The sequence below is a fragment of the Hippocampus bargibanti genome, linkage group LG19, assembly GCF_051943395.1.
Source record: "Hippocampus bargibanti isolate YZ-2025 linkage group LG19, ASM5194339v1, whole genome shotgun sequence".
Classification (NCBI taxonomy): Eukaryota; Metazoa; Chordata; class Actinopteri; order Syngnathiformes; family Syngnathidae; genus Hippocampus; species Hippocampus bargibanti.
The window spans coordinates 11,420,181-11,440,613 of NC_142752.1; the positions used below are offsets into that span (position 1 = coordinate 11,420,181).

Genomic DNA, 20,433 nt, shown 5'->3' on the forward strand with positions numbered 1-20,433 from the left:
GTCGGTTGTCCTTTAAGATTTCGTGCTGATCAATCTTTGCAAGTTCCGGAGGGTAAGGCCACACTGTCCGGCTTCCTCATCTTCTTGGGCCTGCCCCTCTTCCCCATCATTCAGCAACGTCATCTCAATGAAGTCCTCATCCATTAGAAGCTCTGAATAGCACTCAATGAGGGTGTTAACATCCTCTGATGTCATGTCTGAAAACCCTTCCGTTTGAAGACTGTGCTAGCTGCACAGCTTTTTCAACCCGCTGTTTTTTTACAGTACTATAGTGTAGTGAATTTTGCTGCCATTTGTGGCCGTTTTTTTAGGTTTGAAAAAAGGAATCAAGGGCCGCGATAATAAAACCGCGAAGTAGCAAGGGTTTACTGTAAAAAAGGCAAAATGAGAGGAAAGAAAAAAAGGGAAAAAGGAAGAAAAGCAGGCAAAGGGGAAAGAATTAAAACGACAATGCAAGAAAGGAATCAAGGAAGACATCCGTGAAGCAGTGACGTGCAGTCAGGGGAGGCAGGTGAGGCAGTGCCTCACCTGTCATCATGGAAACCTGTCGAGGAAATATCAAATGAAAAAAATAAATGAAACAGTTATATGTATTTAGTGATTTGTACGTTAAAGGTCTTGTCCATTTAACTTCACCGTTTTTGGATTTTTTTTCAAATTGGCTGAATTTTCATGATGTCAACTCAGAAGTGAGGAAGAAAAGAGGAAAAGGAAACAAGTACACGAGAAAATAATGCAGCAATAAAAGGATGGAGGAAATAAGATATCCATCGCTTTCCAGTTCGACAAGAGGACGAACGCAAACGCTTTGCAAGCTTCGGGCGCCCCCTGGTGGTTACAAGAAGCCATTAGAGCAGAAGTCGGCAACCTTTTTGACGAAGAGAGCCATAAAAGTAAAATATTGGGAAATGTTTTTCACTGAGAGCCGCACGCACGCGCGGCCACTTTTCATCAAAATGTCGGAATGTATTATTTAATTTAACTTTGTGATAGCACTCACCAATGACGTGCGGTGAGGTACTGACGTCATCACAGTCAGATTTACAAACTCCACAGAGTAGCTTATTCACCATTTGATTGGAAACAGTTAACGTGTTTTGTTGAAAATGTCATGTCAGCATTCTTTATATACTGTATACAAACTGTAGCATAGAAAAAAGAATTTAAAAAATGTTATTATCGTGTTACCTTTACTTATACACGAAGTCCAAGTCTCTCTGTCTCAATGGAGATCACTGCCAGTGTAGAAAGTAGTCCTTGATCAGTCCTGCTCCGACTGTATGTTTTCAGTCTTTTGTGCTGAGAATGACCGCTCCATAGAGGACAAAAAAATGTTGGCAGCCATTTTTTTTTTGGGAGAAACGCTTCACTCTCTCTCTGTCTGTAACCCCCCCCCCCATGTTTTTCGCAGTAATGGTGACCAGGAGCACCTGCGGTAGACAAAAATCTGTGAAGTAGCGTTTGGCTGTAAATCATGGGATATTGTGCTGTCATTCGGTGACATCAGTGCTGGGAACCAATTAAGCTACAGCCATGTACAAAACCTCTGAGTCATTCTGCATTTTTCATCCTGAATGATTTTTTTTGTCCAGGAAAAAAAAATGTGATGCATGAAAATCGCAATGATCAAACCGCAAAGCAGCAAAGGATTACTGAGCTTGCTACTAAATGAGTGCTTCAGGTTTTCCTCCCACACAGACGACGACCCCCAAAAGCTAAACGTCTCGCTCAGCTTTCTTCGACTGCAAACTTCACACGACACCACAAAACTATCATTCAAAACAAAGCTTGAGGCCAAGACTAATTTATTGGAAAATACAAAACTAAGCAAGAACATGATACCCAGATGGGGCCATTTTTAGTTAACAAGAGAATGATAGAGATAACGACGGTGACAGACACCTACGTAAAGCAAAACTTGATCTCGGCGGGGTTCAGTGGACCTTCTTCTTGGACTTTGCCGCTCCTTCTCTGGATAGCCTGTCAGCCTCCTCGTTGCCTCTGTAGCCTGCATGGCCTGGGATGTGCATCTGCAACAAAACCACACACGCATTCAAGGCACGTTCCTTCCCAAATGTTTTACTTTTATTCTCATAAAGCAAAAATCTAGGTGCCTTACCTTGGCCTCAATAGGCTCCGTCAAATTGTGTGAGCCCCTCCCCCTCTTTTTAATGTGGTGAAAGGTTTTTGTACAGCTCAATTTGGTGACATCAAACAAATTAAACACACTTTACCAGCTGTCTATTTGTTGGATCAAATGTTCTCACCAAAAATCATTTGTTGACTCCCATATCACTCACCCAGGCCTGCCTTTACAAGCCACAGGTGTGCAAATTTACAGATACAGTGATACCTCAGTTTACGAACCCCTTGGCTTACAAACTTTTCGGTTTACGAACGTTAAATTTCTGAAAATTTAACCTTGGCATACAAACTATTTTTCGGGATGCACACGGAGCTGTCACAATAAGTGATGTGGCGCTCGCGAACGAGCCCATTCTTCGAACAACAAAATGGCAGCGGGCTTGTCTTGGTCCTGTATTCCCTGCCCCAGTCGTCGGTCAAAAGCCACGTGATTGGTCAAAAACACAGCAGTAAGGGGATGGGGGTTACAGACAGAGAGAGAGTGATTCCCCGCCCCCAGTCTTCGGTCAAAGCCACATGATTGGTCAAGATTGCAGCAGTGAGGGGAGGTGATTTAAACATTAAAGAGACAGGCAGATGACAGAGTGAGACAATTGATAGAAAACAGTTAAATTTGGACTCGTTTCAACTTTGATAGTTTAAAGGCAGAGTGTACACTTCAAGGTTAAAATATCCCATCAATCAGGCTTCACAAACAACCCGCACAAGTCATCTGTACACTTGCTGCAAAAAGCTATCAACCCAGCTAAACAAAATACAATTTATGAGAAACAAGGTAAAATTATGGCAGAGAAAGCACCTCCAAAGGATCATTCCCCAAGATGGTGAAAGAAGAAGGTTACGTTCCTCATCAAGTGTTTAATGCTGATGAAACTGGCCACTCCATTCTATTCCATCAACTACCATCACAAAGGTAAATAAAACGACTTTATTATACAGTACTGTTTATTTCTTTAATTATAATACCATAGCACATTTATGCTACATGAAATAAGGTATATTTTGTGTAGTTTAAAGGCTTAAAAAATTAGAAATTAGAAAATTATGTTTTATGGGGACCTAGGAACTGATTATTCTCATTTTAATGGTTTCCTATGGGAAATACATTTTGGGGATACACACTTTTCGCTTTACTCTGCCTGGGAACCAATTACAGTAAAGTCTCATTACATCGATATCGGTTATATCGATAGTACCGCTTATTACGATACTATTTTCATTTCCCTTGCACATTTCTAGTCTTTTTATGTATAATTAGTACCGTTTAGTACGATACCCGGTTATTAAGATAATCCGGTTATTACGGTGCTCCTTTTCATCCCCCGCCGGCCATTTTTGTTGTTTATATCGATATATCCGTCGCGCCATTGGTCAACTTGGTCACGTGTCTTGTTACGTGAGCCGCCATCGGTCGCGCCATTGGTCGACTTGGTCACATGAGCCGCCATCGGTCACGCTATTGGTCGACTTGGCCGTGTGACTTTGTCACGTGACACGCCATCGGTCGCGCCATTGGTCAACTTGGTCACGTGTCTTGGTTACGTGTCACGCCATCAGTCGCGCCATTGGTCGACTTGGTCAGGTGACTTGGTTACGTGCCCAGCACCCGTGTAGCAGAGCCATTTTCATTTTCAGACGCTAGCTCGTGTGTAGCAGACGAGATTGAAGTGTTTGTGTTAAAAGGTAAAAATGGGAAGCAGAAGAAGATTGATGACTTTTTAAAATTGTATACATAATACAGTAAGATGTAAGCGTTGCAGTTTCCCTGTTGTGTTATGTACATGCCCACTGTACTGTATATGAATGCAATCGTTTTTTGCAACAATGTTTCTTGTTTTGTCTGCTGAAGCGCGATGAAAATTATTAACATTCCATACTGTGTATTAAAGGACAGCCGATGTCACTTTTTATTCAAATGCAAATAAAAATGACTTCACGCCAAGACGTCTTGCATTGCTTGTGAATCCAAACAATGGCTTCAGATTCGGATAATATGCTTTCTTGTTACACATCCAGTTATGAATATGTTTCAAATACACTGTAGTTCTGAAGATTAAAGCATACATGTTTACAATCATTAAAGAATTATATGTGCCATTTTGAGGCAACATTGGGGGAACATCTCTCACCCAAAAAAAAAGGGAGCTAATGGCCAGCTCCGTTTCTTATATGGCGCTTGGCTGCCCTCTTTTGGCGGCTTTTGTTTAATGCAGTTCGGCGCAGGATCGGATATATCGATAGTCCCGGTTATATCGCTATTTTTTCGGACTCCCTTGAATATCGATATAACGAGACTTTACTGTAATTTCGTAAGCCAAGGTATCACTGTACTACAACAGTGGAAAATGTGAGGAGGGCAACCCCAAATGGACAAAAATAAGAATGCATCTCCTATGCGTATTGTTTTTGCTGTTTTATGATGCAATACCCAATTAATCAAACAATCAATGTCAATTATATACAATACCCCGTCTCTGAAAACAAAACAATATGGTTATGATTAATTGGTGGATTGGATGTAAATTAAATCATGTACATCGCTTTTCTCAAAAACAGGATTTGATATTAAACAAGAAGCGAAGAAAATGTGTGAAAAAGTGGATTTCAGATTTCTTGCTTGGTCCAACAGAGAATGAGCTAAATTGCAAAATGGTGTTTTCTCAATGTAAAAGATAATGTTTGCAAAATGTCGTACTTTACTAACCAGTCTGCCTCCATCCATGGATGATATCAGAAATCTATTCGGGAATTGAAAACATGACGTGCAGTGCCATTCCCAAATTTGTTCAGTGTTTGGTTTTTCTTGCGGTGGGTGCCAAAAAAGTAATGGTCTGATGTCTGACAATGTTTTTTCCTTCCACGAGGGGACAGCATTTCCCTTTTGTCCATATTAGCAATATCTTACAGCTTCGGATGTTATTTAAGAGCTATATAAATCAGTATGTATGTATTGCATTTTGAACAACCGCGAGTTCAAGCTCAGATAACTCCAGACCCATATCATTTAGTATTTATTTTTTTTCTGACGAAAGAAGAGAATCTAAAGTTTCTAACGCTGAATTTAATGTTAACTCATTCACTGCCATTCTAAAAAAAAAAAAGAGAATTGAAAAGCATGTGAGAGTGGCTGCCTTTCCAACAGCTCATGTATTTTGTTTTTCTACTTTCATTCCTTTCATCACTTTGCTGCTGTGAAATGTAAATTTCTCCACTGTGAGACTAATAAAGGCATATCCAATCCAATCCAATGATGTGGGGCGCCATCCCTGAATTTGTTCGGGTTTTAGTTTTTCTTGTTGTGGGGTGCCGATAAAGCGTTGGTCAGACCTCTGCCAATGTCTTTCCCTCCCACGAGGGACCAGCATTTGCCTTTTGTAGAGCCGCCCTCATTTCAAGCTCAGATAATTCCAGATCTATATAACTTAGGAATTAACTATTTTTTCTGATAAAACAAGAGAGTCTAAGGTTTCTTACGCTGAACTGAATTTATATCTAGTCCTAAAACTCAATATTCTGTGGGTCTTGCAATTTGAGTGAAAATGCCAAAAACCCTGGCACTGGAGTGAAAAATTTTTTCACAACGTCTGGAGGTGAATGAGTTAAATTCCAAAGATTTGGACAATCTGCAGTTTAAAGGACAATTGACACCTCCGGACAAGTTGTGTCCATAATTTGTAAAATTACTACAAATGACTTCTACTGAGCGCATTTTACAAAGATTCCACGGCATACAGCTATATTTTACGTATTCAGGATGTCTTGTTTTCGAGTTGATGACGATGCCTGACGTGTCGTCACGAACGCCCCTGACCGAGCAAGCGACCCACAATGCATTTTGGGTACTGTGTTTGGTCTGAAAACATCCTGTTGATCCGTGTTGATGGCGAAATTAGAAGGAAAAACACATAAATAACGCGATGGTGAGTCGTTGTGTGTTGCACCAACACTACCAATTGCAGTTACACAATAAAAGTGGACACAAATTCTCAATAGACAAATCAGCCCATTTCCAACGGACCTTGTGAGCCATCTTGTGCATTTTCTAGGAGCTACATTGCAGTCCAGACGGCTCGAATTGATACAAAGTCAAAGTCAAAGTCAGCTTTATTGTCAAATACTTCTTTAATCGCTTGCAAACATTTATGCTTTCCTCTTCAGAACTATTTGAACCATAGTCATCACTGGATGAGTAACAAGAAAGCATCTTCTCCGAATCTGAACTCTCTGAAGCCATTGTTTTGTGTCTGGAGTATGCTGGCGTGACGTCACGAACAAGGGGCGGGACCTTCTGAAACTCGCCATTTCCGAGGTCATTTTGAAGCAGTTTTGGGACACTTTAAGTCATTTTTATTGGTGTTTTGCATTTGACTAAAAATATCAGCCTGCATGTTTGGTTATTTTAGATGCTAGAAAACGTTTTTCTGATGTCAGTTAGGAAACAAAAAACAATGGTGTCGGTTGTCCTTTAAACGAGGTCTCAAAACAATTGAGTGATGATCAAATTGGTTTGCTCATCAATTGATGTGATTCATGTTGCAAATTGTGTCTTACGAACGTTTTCGTAATCACAAGCCAAAAAGCACCAGAAAGTCTTGATGGACCAAAGTGCAAACATACCCAGACCACCTCCAGTTCGCCGTTGAGCTGGTCGAGCCTCTCAAAGTCGTCCTTGTTGGCGACGCTGTCGCCAGACTTGAGCTTCCAATTGTCCTCCTTCCAGTGCTTCACCCATTTGGTGACGCCTAAACCAGAGCCGTGCCTTCAATCAGTAATCATTGAAATTGTTGCCAGCTTTTAAATGTCGCGATGAAATGCCGCAGTGTGTTCTTCTGGTGGTCACCGACCGTTGATGGTGTACTTGCTGTCCGTGAAGACCACCAGCTTCTTGACATTATGCTCTTTCGCTTGTTGCAGCGCCATGCACGCCGCCTGGTGTGCACACAAGAGAAAATTTTGAAAGAAACATATTAAACTGGATTTTCACGAAAATTGAATGTCTGATTTGAACCCCAATTGGCCTATTAAAAAAGCTACAGATAAAGACATTACTCCAAACCTGTTTTGCAACTACGGTAAACTTTTGGTTCGGCACAACCGGATTCATCTACAGACCCTCCCCAATTTACGAAAATTCGAGTTATGAATAACGGTACATATAAACATTTTTGCGAGGATAATATGTCGAAAAATGTACGGACACAAATGCTGTAAGTTAGGTTTTATATTGTGCGCCGTTTTCCGGCCGAGCTCGCTTGCGATTGGCTGCTTAGAGTATGTAGGCGGGGAGGAAATCCCTCTTCGCAGTTGATGCTCCACGACGACGCGATGCATAACAAAAAGTAATGGCGGCTGACACGCAATTCAGTAATTACATGCCAGCAGCTTCAGTAACGGCTTATTAAAGACCCAAGGCAGTGGCGGTCCGTGCACTTAAAAATAAAAGGAAATTTAAAATCATTTGTCCACCAAGAATATGCAATCTTTAACAAGATTTTACGCTAAATTACAAAATGTCAGTTTAATATAAGAAAAACAACAAGTCGTTCACAAAACGAACTATTTGTTGAAAATAAAAGTAAACAAATCTTTTTCATTTGTTCTTGAGAATAGGCCTACCTATGTGCGACAGCGATTTGTCCTCTCCTTCAGCCATTGTGGGTTAAAAAAGCGAGTAGATATACTTGTTTTTTCTGCTAAAGTTTCCAGGTCTGATCTGTTGTAGCTTGGTTGATTTGCATTGCATAGCGCTGCCTCCGCTGAGGGCTGAGGTAAAGTGAGTATACAATCACAGGACGCGTATATGTCATGTTCAACGCGAGGCCCTCGAGCTGGCCTTACTGTGCCAACTCGTGATCTGATTGGCTATCGCAACTATATATCAACTACATGTGCCCGTTCATGTACAGCGCACAGACGCCCTCACTGTTGATTCTGAAGGCGTCGGTCAGATTTCATACAGCCTGGCGACACAAGCTAGCTGAATTCTGATTGGATTAAAAACTCTGACCTAAAACTACAACACTGAAAGGAGCATAACCAAATGGATATAATAAAACATCAAGAAAACAGTATGTAGAATAATTAAATATACATTTAGAAAAAATACTTTTTTAATTAAATTGACTTATTATAATTATGATAATGATGTCTGATTATGTTAGGCCAGCAGAGAAGGCTTTCCTGGCTCTGACGGCCCACCACTGACCCAAGGATATATGTCATCGTACTAAAGTCGGTGTGAATTTATTTGACTGTTAGAACATCTGTGTTTTCTACTTCACCTTTCAGTGTTTGACTTATACATTCCATACAAAATATACCTCACTTGACAAACGACCGCTCGGAACGTATCTTGTTCGTAAGCGTCTGTACATACAATTCTTTAAAAAAAATTGTAAACCAATATGTTAAAAATATTAAAATCAATATTTTTTTGTGATGGGGAATGTCATCACATTTTTTTGTGTAAAACAATTACAGTGATACCTTGGCTTACGAACTTAATTGGTTCCCAGACAGAAATTAATTTTCCATAGGAAACCATTCAAATGAGAATAATCCGTTCCCAGGTTCCCATAAAAGATAATTTTCTCATTTCTAATTTTCTAAACCTTAAACCTACACAAAATCTACCTTATTTTCTGTTTAATAAATGTGCCATAGTATTATAATTAAAGAAATAAACTGTACTGTCGAATAAAGTCGTTTTATTTACCTTTGTGATGGTCGTTGATGGCTTGATGGAATGGAGTGACTGGTTTCATCAGCATTAAACACTTGATGAGGAACGTAGCCTTCTTTCACCATCTTGAGCAATGATCCCTTGTAGGTGCTTTCTCTGCGATAATTTTACCTGGTTCCTCATCAATTGTGCTCTGTTGATCTGGGTTGATATCTTTTTGCATCAAGTGAACAGATGGCTTGTGCGGGTTATTTGTGGAGCCTGATTGATGGGATATTTTTAACTTTGCAGTCTACACTCTGCTTTTGAACTAAGTAGAAACAGGTCCAAATTTCACTGTGTTCTATCGATTTTATCACTCTCTCTCTGTCCTCTGCCTGTCTCTTTAATGTTTAACACCGCACCCTTCACTGCTGCGTTCTTGACCAATCACATGGCTTTAACCGAAGACTCGGGGCGGGGAATAGAGGAAAAAAAAAATGTCGGCTGCCATTTTCTTTTTTGGAGAACGGCCTCAATCTCTCTGTCTGTAACCACTCGCCCCTTCCTGCTGCGTTCTTGACCAATCACGTGGCTTTAACCGAAGCCTGGGGGCGGGGAATAGAGGGCAAAAACAGTCGGCTGCCATTTTCTTGTTAGGAGAACGGGCTCGTTTGCCAAAGACACATCACTCATTGTGGCGCTCCGTGTGTATCCCGAAAAATAGTTCGTATACCAAGGAACATGTTTCATAAATTTAACATTCGTAAAATGAAAAGTTCGTAAGCGAAGGGGTTCGTAAACAGAGGTATCACTGTATCGGCTATTCAAGAATGCTGTTGGGTTACAAAAATGTTTTATATCCCTACCAAGGCTACCATTTCAATGGATCTGAATTTGATGCAATGAATTTGATTCTATTTAGGGAAAATAAACATTTTGGCTGTCAAATCTACGTCCACTCCTTTTAGTTAAATCCATGTATGTATATATATTTTAATATTTGTCTTGATAAATTAGCTCAACGGAATAGCCACAACAGAGATTAAGCCCGTCAGCACATTCCATTCCTTGCCTGGATTTCTGCACGTTGGTTTGTTTGTCTCCCCTCTAGCGGCTCCGCAACATTCCTGAAAATGACATTATATTATCATTGGTTGTAAAATGATGTGGTGCGTGTCATTGTGTGTGAGAGAGACAACATGTTCAAGTGTTTCCTCACAGAGGATGCTGGGGACCCCAGTAGACACCGATGCCGGCCCGAGCGTCGCGTTGGCCATTGTTTGAGCAACATCCATCCGTGTAAACCACGACGACGTCACCTGCACATGCCCCCCATCATATTCAGTGCCGATACAATGAATAGATTAGTTTGATCATTGCACACACACGCACGCACGCACACACTACCCATGTACGTGAATCCATCGCCATTGTCTGAATCTGAACTCTGGTTGAGTTTGACGCGTTTGGATGGCACGATAGCATTCTGTTGCTGCTGCTCCTCATCTTCCTTGATGTGACTTCTCTTCTTGCCTAATGGGATGTATTCCAAAGGCTCTGGCCCTTTTTGGGGAAGCCAACTCAAATCGACTTCTGTTGCTATTTTGAAAAAAAAAAAAAAAAAAAAAAATCAAAGTAGGAAACAATTTAATTGGAGAATTTTCATCATTAAACTAGTGCTGAGATGAAGCAGAAGACTGGAAGTCGTTTACGGGTGTACCTTTGGGTGGCTCAGTTACTGCAGACGCTTCTCTTCCTCGGAAAAAGGCCCATGCCTCCTTCTCTGAGAGAAATTTCTTAAAGGAGGCGGATGGGAATTTGTCCACTTGAGCCTTACACTCATCCCTGCAGGGCAAGCAAAAATAAAACAATAAAAACACAGAACTATCCCCCAAAAATTCCTGCAATAGTAAAAACTTCATTTCACATCACAGGTCTTCTTCTTCTTCTCTTCCTTTCGGCTTTTCCCTTTAGGGGTCGCCACAGCGAATTCATGTCCTCCATCTATCCAGGTTTTGTGCATCCTCTTCTCTCACACCAGCTACCTTCATGTCCTCTTTGACCACATCCATAAACATCCTCTTTGGTCTTCCTCTCCGTCTCCTGCCTGGCAGTCCAAGCCTCAGCATCCTTCTCCCGATATAGTCTCTCTCCTCTGGACATGTCCAAACCATCTCAGTCTGGCCTCTCTGACTTTCTCTGCACCTTGAATTCCTCCGTCACACCGACCGCACACCTCACAACTGTCTGTCATGATACATGTCTTGCGCCGCTCTGACATACTTTTCTGTCACTCCAGACTTCCTCATGCAATACCACAGCTCTTCTCTGGGCACCCTGTCGTACGCTTTCTTCAGATCTACAAAGACACAATGCAATTCCTTCTGACCGTCTCTGCACTTGTCTATCAGCATTCTTAAAGCAAACATTGCATCTGTCGTACTCTTTTTTTTTTGGCATGAAGCCATACTGCTGCTCACAAATGTTCACTTCTGCTCTTCGTCTAGCTTCAACTACTCTTTCCCAGAGTTTCATTGTATGGCTCATCAACTTTATTCCTCTGTAGTTAGTACAACTCTGCACATCTCCTTTGTTCTTAAAAATGGGCACGAGTACACTTCGTCCCCATTCTTCAGGCATCTGTTCACCATCAAAAGATCTTGTTGAATAACCCAGTCAGGAAAACCCCCGCCACCTCCCCAAGACACTTCCATACATCGATTGGTAAATCATCAGGCCCGAGTGCCTTTCCCTCCTTCATCCTCTTCAGTACCCTCCTCACTTCATCCTTGCCAATGTTTGCTACGTCTTGGTCCATAACAGTCCCGTCTTCTACTCTTTGTTCCTTCTCATTTTCCTCATTCATCAATTCTTCAAAGTACTCTTTCCATCTTGCCATCACACGACTGGCACCTGTTAATACATTGCCATCTCTATCCTTAATCACCCGAACCTGCTGCAGGTCCTTACCATCTTTGTCTCTGTCTCGCTAGCCTGTAAAGATCAGTCTCGCCTTTCTTGCTGTCCAGCCGAGCATACAAGTCATCATAGGCCTCTTGTTTGGCCTTTGCCACTTTTACTTTAACCGTGCGCTGTATCTTCTTGTACTGCTGTCTACTCTCGTCCGTCCTCTCAGTGTCCCACTTCTTCTTTGCTAACCTCTTTCTCTGTACACACTCCTGCACCTCCCCATTCCATCACCAAGTCTCCTTATCTACCTTATCATTTCACATCACAGGTACAGTATGATAATAGATGGGTGAATAGGTGATGGTTGTTATGACCTATAGTGGTTTCTCTAGCTTCTCCCTTGCTTGTTTTCCAGATCTCCCCGTTGCAACACATGTGATCAGATCATTAACCAGCTCTGAAGGAGGGTTAGAACATTCAGATTATTTGAATCAGGTGTGTTGCTCCTGAGAGAGCTGGAAAACAAGCAGCACTGGAGCGCGTGAGGAACGAGGTTGGAGATCCCTTATTTAACTACAACAGATTTGTTTGACTAACTCGTCTCTTACCAGGATTTGTAGACACCAGGTTTGAATCCTTTCCTCACCGCGTAGAAAAACGGTCCCTTGGGCATGTTGTCGGCGGAAAAGCCGCAGAAGGTTCTCGTCAAAGTTACTGCCCTGAATATACGAGCTAGTCTGAGCATGACAGTCAGCGAGCAACCGGCCTATGCACGTAGGCGGCGGCCATCTTTAAGTGGACGAGAAGAAACTGTGTAAGCGGGTTTGATTGTTCGTAAGAAAACGATGCAAACGTACCTTGACTTGCAGCACCAAACACCGTCAATGTTATGCTAGCACCTCGTTGGCTCCACACACGTCAAAAATTTTCACGTTAAACAATAACGACAAAAAAGGCAGTTGAGTCTCTAAGGCATTTTAATGGTTGCCATGGAAGAGGTTTCGCACCTTAGAAGCTGAGACTAACAAAGTTAAACTCGAACCTGAGTGAAAATCTTCTCTGTACTATCTCGACTAGAGAGTTGCTTTCGCAGCTGAGCGGGGTTTTTGTGTCGCCAACTAGTGGACGGGAGGTTTCACGCCAGAAAACTAACTACAGTACAGTAAATATAAGCAAATGCTACAAACCAGCATTTGTAATAATAATAATAATGTTACAATCTTGTCGATGTCAGGTCCGCTCGAGGAGTGGTGACAGGACTCGAGGGACGAAGAAAAGTAGTAAGGGTTGGATCCGAAATACACGGTAGAGGGTAAATTCAAGAAGGGGTTTTACTGAGACACATAAAGCAAACAGGAAATAAGGCAATGGAGAAGAACAGCGTAACAGCCCTGCTGGGTGACAGGGAACTACGAAGAATACACCGGCGCGGACGGGATAGGTGGCTTTTATAGCCAGAAGGCACAATTAATGGAATGAGGAACAGGTGAGTGAGTCTTGAGAGCAGGGAGGGGAGAGGCCCGCCGGTGACAGCCAGTCATAAATGCCGCCGTGTGAAGCTGATTAACACGTTTGTCTCGTGTCGTCTCTTCCTCGTCGTTCATAGCAGTGACATGCAGTCAGGGGAGGCAGGTGAGGCTGTGCCTCACCTGTCATCATGGAAATATCAAATGACAAAATAAATTAAAGTTATATTTATTGAGTGATTTGTACTTTCACGTTCTTTTCCATTTAACTTCACCATTTTTGGATTTTGTTTCAAAATCGCTGAATTTTCACATTTACCGTTCAAATACTCAGTATCGATGAGCGGTGAGGCAGCAGCCGGCTGAGCCTAACCATGGATTGTGCAATGAGTATGCTAACTGTGCTGGCTTGCTCTGCAGTGAGACCGCATTGCTGTCCCTCTGCATATCGCTATTAAAGTGTTCAAACACTTTTAGTATATGAATTAAATTTCTCCACTTTAGCTGGTGTATATAATGTACAGCCACTTTACATTATAAACACTGTACTACAGTGTTTATTTTATTTTATTTTTTATCAAAGCTGTGTGCATAGGTGAGGCACACAGTTCTCCTGCCTCATGACAGGGGGCGCTGGTAATGACAGAGATTCTTGCGCCTCCTCGGCTGCAGAATCATAGAATTAGTGAGAGCAAGCTACAGTAAACAGTTAGCAAGTTAAGTGCAACCATCCAGTCATTTTTTCACATTTTTTAAAGAAATAGAGAGGAAAGCTTCTACAAAGAAGGTATAGATGCCTTTCAGAAGGAGTGGCGCATGGACTTCATTTATAAGTAAAGATAACACGATATTAACGTTCTTTTAATTATTTTTTTCCATGCTACAGTTTGTATACAGTATATAAAAAATGCTGACATGACATTTTAAACAAAACACGTTAACTGTTGCCAATCAAATGGTGAATAAGGTATTCTGTAGAGTTCATATGTTTGTAAATCTGACTGTGATGACGTTAGTGCCTCACCAGCCATGAACCTCACCGCACGTCACTGGTTCACAGGTATGCAAAATACTAATTTCTAAACATCCTCATGATGTTAAAGTAATCGGGGACTTGTTGGGCGATGCTACATATGAAACCGTAGTTTTGTGGCTTTGATGAATTTGGGTTTTGGATGTCGATTGGTAGTTCACAGCACAACACACACGAGCGTGCAGACGTACATACGCATGTGCGAATGTGGAGGATATATACTATGGATCGATGTTGAATGTATAGACCTACACATTGGTGTTATATTGATATCATGAGCCGGTATTATTGGAAGTTGAACCGAATTGTATTCTGATATTGAGATTGACGAATTGATGTTTTGATGAGTAAATAAGTCAGTTATAAAAATGCCGCTGTGTGAAGCTGATTAACACGTTTGTCTCGTGTCGTCTCTTCCTCGTCGTTCACAGAACACCTTATTGACTCACAGTGCTACCTGCCTGTGACTCATTTGGACCGACCCAGGTGTCCCCTCGGCCTGAGGCCGGTTACACTCACACTACCACCCAACTATTTAAAATTGCATTTTCTGTGTAGCTTTATCTCTTGATTGTATTTATAATTGTCTTTTATCTATGCTTGTCTGTGACTGTAAAGTCTCATTGAGAGCTTTGAAAGGCGCTTGAAATAAAATGTATTATTATTATTATTACGACTATACTTGCTTTTGAGACAAATATCAGACAAACTGTAAAACGGCCATTTAATCATTCAGGGATCTGTCACAAGGAAATTTCACATATCGAAATGGCAATCTTTAACTCTGGGACTGCTTGATTTGCCATAATCCATGATATGCAGAGGGCATAAAACATCTCCAGGTACATGCCCATGTTCAAATTCCACATTTTGTCATGTAAAAAAAATCAAAGATCAATAATTTCAACACTTTTTTACGCATTAATGTGATTTTCCACCGGAAAGATCCATTCAAGAGGGGAAGTAAGAATCATAATTTGTTAGTGTTGTGTTGCAAGTCTGTAAACTCTGGATGGGTTACCAGCTCAGGAGAAAAAAAGGAAAAGAAATAGAAAGAAAAAGGCTACAATTAGCACAAATGCAGAAAACAGTTGTTCCATTTCCATTTATTTGAAAACAAAAATGTTTGTTTGCATGTCACACGTGGACACACACATTGACACACGCACGCACACACACATACACATGCGCACACATTTGTGAGAGTATTATGTAATGTGTATTTTATGAACCAGCACAACACCGAGCCTTCTGTTCATAACCGCATCACATCTTCACACTCAGCTGGCCTTCACCAGGTACAAAGAGAGATTAGAAAAAGGCAGATTCAGATACGCTCACACAATTGAATATTTTCACCATTTGGAGAATTTGAATGGCGTTCATAATAAATAATAATAAAAAATGATTTATTTTTCTTACAAAAACAAACTACTCACATACGAGCTTTATGTACAAAACATGTATGAATGTATCCGTTGTAATATGTTCATCCCGTCTACTTGATATCTAATTTAAAACAGTTTCTTTACTTACAGTGTACACTGTACACTCTCTGACGAAGGCAGAAGTATACGCCGAAACATGTCAGGTATTTGAACACCTACAATACACTGTCTGTAAGTAAAGAAACTGTTTTAAATTAATATGTATGTATGTATGTATGTATGTATGTATGTATGTATGTATGTATGTATGTATGTATGTATGTATGTATGTATGTATGTATGTCTGTATGTACGTATGTATGTGCGTACGTATTTACATTTACACACTCATTTTGCGGCTTCAAATCTGTTCTCGAAAGTTTTCTACGACAGCACAAGGAATGGGATTTATTATTTGTTTATTTGTTTTTTTTATGTCCCATTTGTCTACCAAAGTTTGGAACAGAGTTTGGGCTGCCACGGAATTTTTGAGTTGTTGGCTTAAGTGCACACACAACATGGCGACAAGCCAGAGGAATGAGACGCACATTTATTTTCAAAGTCAGACGTTAGAAAGGGGTTAGACGACGTAACAACTACATTTTAATTGAGTCGGAGATGCATTTGATTGACAGTTGACAAAGGAGGGGCGTGGTTTCTGCGCACTCGAAAAACACCCCCACTGCATTCGAGAATCATTCTCGAATGAAGTGGGGGTGTTAAGTCAAGCCATTCTCAGAGAATGGCTTGACTTTTCACTATTGTCAAACGTCGTTTTGGGGCTATTGTTTTATTATTCAAATTTGACAGTTCGGTTTACTTCATATGACTTAAAAAACAGCGGGGGAAGGTCGAGGCTGTCGTAGTTGATAGGAAGTAGAACGGGTGGGGTGTGTGGGGAGATGGGATTGAATTTTGTGAACGCAGAAACATTCATAGGAAAAATAAATCCAGGAAATATCACCACAAGAAAGAGAAGAAGAACAGCGAGAACATGTACAAGCCAAAAGGACTTAATGCAAATGTATGATCACACTCCAAAACAAGATAACCGAGTGTAAGGGTGAAGTGCAACCTAAAAAGAGTGACACATCCTCATGTCGTGTGTATGTATACTGTCTATGTAAGCAAAAAAAGCATGCGTGACATCGAAAAAGGCGGCCACCACAGAAATAAGAAATAAAAATGTACAATTTATCAAACACGGTAACAATATTTATCATTATCATCATCATCATCATCATCATCATCATAAATAGCCTTATTCCATTAGTGCTGCTGTACACAAAGAAAACATTTTCACTCCTATAAAAATATGTTTTAGTGCAACCGTCAATCATAAAGAATAATTCATCACTTCGCTTGTCCAGAATGTAAGGTGTCAATCAAAAAAGAAGGCGGAGAAAGGGGTGGGGCATGACAGTGATCTCGGGGACTGCTGAAATGAACAGAAACAGCAAAAAGGCACAGGGGGCGGATTCTTTTTATTTTCAGCATTATTATTGTTGTTAATATTCAAGTACCAGTTTACTGCCTTGAAATTGGCTGCACCCCCACACTCACGGACGTCCACACGCTCACGCGTCCATTGGAACAAACATGTCCCAACTTGAATTGTTTACGCGTATCGTATCTGAATGCAAATGGCAGCTTGTGCGACTGCATGTTGTGGGTGCATGCATCGTTGTGTGAAACCCTTTGCGTGTGCGTGCGTGTATTCAAGTGTGTTTGTGTATTCAAATGGGTTTGTGTATGAATGTAGGTTTGTGTGTGTGTGTCTATGTGAGTGTATGTGTGATGGAGAATAAGAGGTTATCATATTTAAAAGTCCCATGCTTAGCTGGCAAACTAAACAATAGGCCCACAGTAAAGGCGCAGATGACCATAGTCAATCTGAGTGAAACAAACAGAGCCTGTTAAACTGTCATCTTCATCTCGGTCCTAGATTCGAGGACATCTGGCCTTGAACAGAATTTAGGACTCCTTCGCCATAGGAGTAATTTAGGACTTGAAACTCCCTCACAGGAAGAGCTCATTAGCCAGGCTACAAATTTATTAGTTCATGGAAAAGACAACCAATTAAAATATGTATGTTTTATTGCTTACAGCTGTTGGTGCTTAGAACGTCCAGGGGCGTGGTATTCTAATCAAGAAAACTATGTTTTACTCATGTATCACTTAAAGGACAACCGACGTCTCCGGACAAGTTGTGTCCATAATTTGTAAAATGGCTTCAAATGACTTCAACTGAGCGTATTTTACAAAGATTCTACCGCATATAGCTATATTTTACCTTTTAAGACTCGCGCTGAATATTCAGGAAGTCTTGTTTTTGAGTTGGTGACGAGTCCGTACGTGACGTCACTAAAGGACCGCCCTTCACCGTAAAAAAGACGCATTGTAGCGGTCCTTCCATCACGTCAATGTATTTTGCTATACTTGTTTGGTCTGGGGACTTCGTGTTGCACCCAAAAGCCGCCAGAAGAGGGCGTCCAAGCGCCATTTAAGGAATTTATCAGCCTGTGGAAACGGAGGTGGCCACAGGAGGTCGCCATTTTGTGCCTCTTTTTTTGGGTGAGAGCTTTTCCTCCAATGTTGCCTCAAAATGGCACAAATACATTCTTTAATCGATTGCCAACATGTATGCTTTCCTCTTCAGAACTATTTGAATCATATTCATAACTGGATGTATAACAAGAAAGCATATTATCCGAATCTGAAGCCATTATTTTCAATTCTAGAGCAAGGCAAAGACATCTTGGCGTGACAGATTTTGGACAGTTTAAGTCATTTTTATTGGTGTTTTGCATTTGACTAAAAATATCATACTGCATTTTTTGGGTATTTTAAATGCTATAAAACGTTTTTCTGGTGTCAGTTAAAAAACAAAAAAGTGACGTCGGTTGTCCTTTCAATTTGCATATACTCTCAATAAATCGCTTGGCAGAGGGCTGCAGAATTCGGGCATCTGTCTTGAATGGCTGCGTCCCCTGGCGGCAGTAAAAGACAATCTTCCTGTGTTTGAGCCTTTGTCCACACTGTCCGACCGAACATCTGTGACAATGTGTTGAGGTGTGTTTTTCCAGAGCGAAAGAAAAGCTAAGAAACTGTGCAAAATTATATTGTAGTCATTTCGTTGCGTGCCTATGATATGTCTTTGCTGGTCTTTGTGCTTTGCGGGACGTCTGCCGGCGTCCGGGGCGAGGGCGCAGGGGAGGGGCAACGTCGGGAGGCGCTAAAGTGCTGAGACACCGGCGGCGCGGGTGAGGGTGGCGAGTGCCCAGGTTGTCCTTCCTTAGGCGAGGAAGCGGAGTGTGGCTGTTCCTTAATGCAGTCCCACCCTCCTTGCTTCCCGTCGGCCAGTTTGTCGGGTTCAATGCGCAGAGAGGCGATGGCTTTGGTGCACGTTCGAATGCTCTCTTCTTGCTCGCGTACGACGACCTCCGCCTCGACAGGCGGAGAAGATCCCGACGATGCCCTGATTGCTCTCCCTCTTCTAAAAGGGTCCAAGTTTTCAAAGTCCTCAGACGGACCTTGGCGCGGGGCGAGGCGGGGCACGGCCTGCTGCTCCCCCTGCTCGCTTAGAGGAGTGCTGCGTGACGTGGGTACGGTGTGCACCATTTGAATCCCGCCGATGGGAATCATCGGGAACGGGGAACGCACCTGACACAAACAAAACACAATACAATACATACTGATTCATATCGCACTTTAACAACAGCTGAAGCTGTAACAAGCTGTTTGTTTTACTTGAAGATGGCACCGCGAGAGTGGCTGCCTTTACAGCAGCTCCTGTATTTTGTTTTTGTACTTCTTCCTTTCCTCCCCTCTTACTTTCATCACTTATGTGCTGTGAAATGTAAATTTCTCCACCAGGAGACCAATAAAGGCTAAACCAATCCAAAGCGCTTAACATGGAAAACTATCATATACAGAAAATAAAGTGTGTGTGTATGTGTGTGTGTGTGTGTGTGTGTGTGTGTGTGTGTGTGGTGAAATTAAATATCACAAACGATGAAAAGGTTTCTTCAGCTGTCATCTGTACAGTGATACCTCAGTTTGCGAACGCTTTAGTTTTTCCGAAGTTCTCGCTTTACGAACATTAAAATTAAATTAAATTAAATGAATTAAATTCCTTGTATGTTCTACATACTTGGCAATAAAACCTCTGTTGCTAGCATAGCAGGGGACAGTCGTTCTGGAAAGTGACTCTCCTTCCAAACAGTAACTCCCTCCCTCCCTCCCTCCTCCTCCCACTCCATTCCATCAAGCCATCAACTACCATCACAAAGGTAAATAAAACGACTTTATTATACAGTACAGTTGAAAGTGTCCTTGAGAGGTTTGGAAGGCGCTTAGAAATTAAATGTATTATTATTATTATTATTATTATTATTATTATTATTTCTTTAATTACAAAACACTAGCACATTTATTATACATAAAATTAGGTATATTTTGTGTAGTTTTAAGGCTTATTTAGTAGAAAATTATGTATTATTGGGACCCGGGAACGGATTAGTCTAATTTGTAATGGTTTCTGATGGGAAAGAAATGTTTGGCAGACGAACTTTTTGCCTTACACGCACTTTCTGGGAACCAAATAAGTTTGTAAGATGAGGTATCACTGTACTTTTAAGGTGTCGGACATTTCACTCCTCATCCAAAGAGCTTCATCAGCAAACGGTCTGCTGGTAACGCTGGCCCGATATATATATCCCTCATGGACAGAAGTGGCAGTGCCACACCTCTGCTCTGATAGAGCCAGAGTTACCAGCACAACTTTAA

At 41.4% G+C, this 20,433-nt stretch overlaps 2 protein-coding genes across 3 annotated transcripts in view; both read right to left on the reverse strand.

Moving 5' to 3' along the window:
• Positions 1-1,788: 1,788 nt before the first annotated feature.
• On the reverse strand, positions 1,789-12,828 carry rnaseh1 (ribonuclease H1). 2 transcript variants are annotated; one of them, XM_089022635.1, is made up of 9 exons: positions 12,577-12,828; positions 12,328-12,438; positions 10,530-10,654; positions 10,217-10,408; positions 10,029-10,128; positions 9,882-9,936; positions 6,990-7,074; positions 6,763-6,887; positions 1,789-2,030 (listed from the first exon to the last, which is right to left on the reverse strand). In XM_089022635.1, exons 2-9 carry the CDS (start codon positions 12,390-12,392, stop codon positions 1,935-1,937), a joined length of 843 nt encoding a protein of 280 aa, XP_088878761.1. In that variant the 5' UTR covers positions 12,393-12,438; positions 12,577-12,828; the 3' UTR covers positions 1,789-1,934. The 2 variants fall into 2 exon arrangements, with proteins under 2 accessions (XP_088878761.1, XP_088878760.1); XM_089022634.1 differs by having other exon boundaries at positions 12,328-12,508; positions 12,577-12,825.
• Positions 12,829-14,949: 2,121 nt separating this feature from the next.
• The window catches only part of hivep2a (HIVEP zinc finger 2a), a 101,462-nt gene continuing 95,978 nt past the window's right edge, over positions 14,950-20,433 (reverse strand). The window contains 1 exon segment of the mRNA XM_089021745.1: positions 14,950-19,308. Coding sequence (XP_088877871.1) covers positions 18,790-19,308 — 519 coding nt within the window. The 3' untranslated portion in view covers positions 14,950-18,789.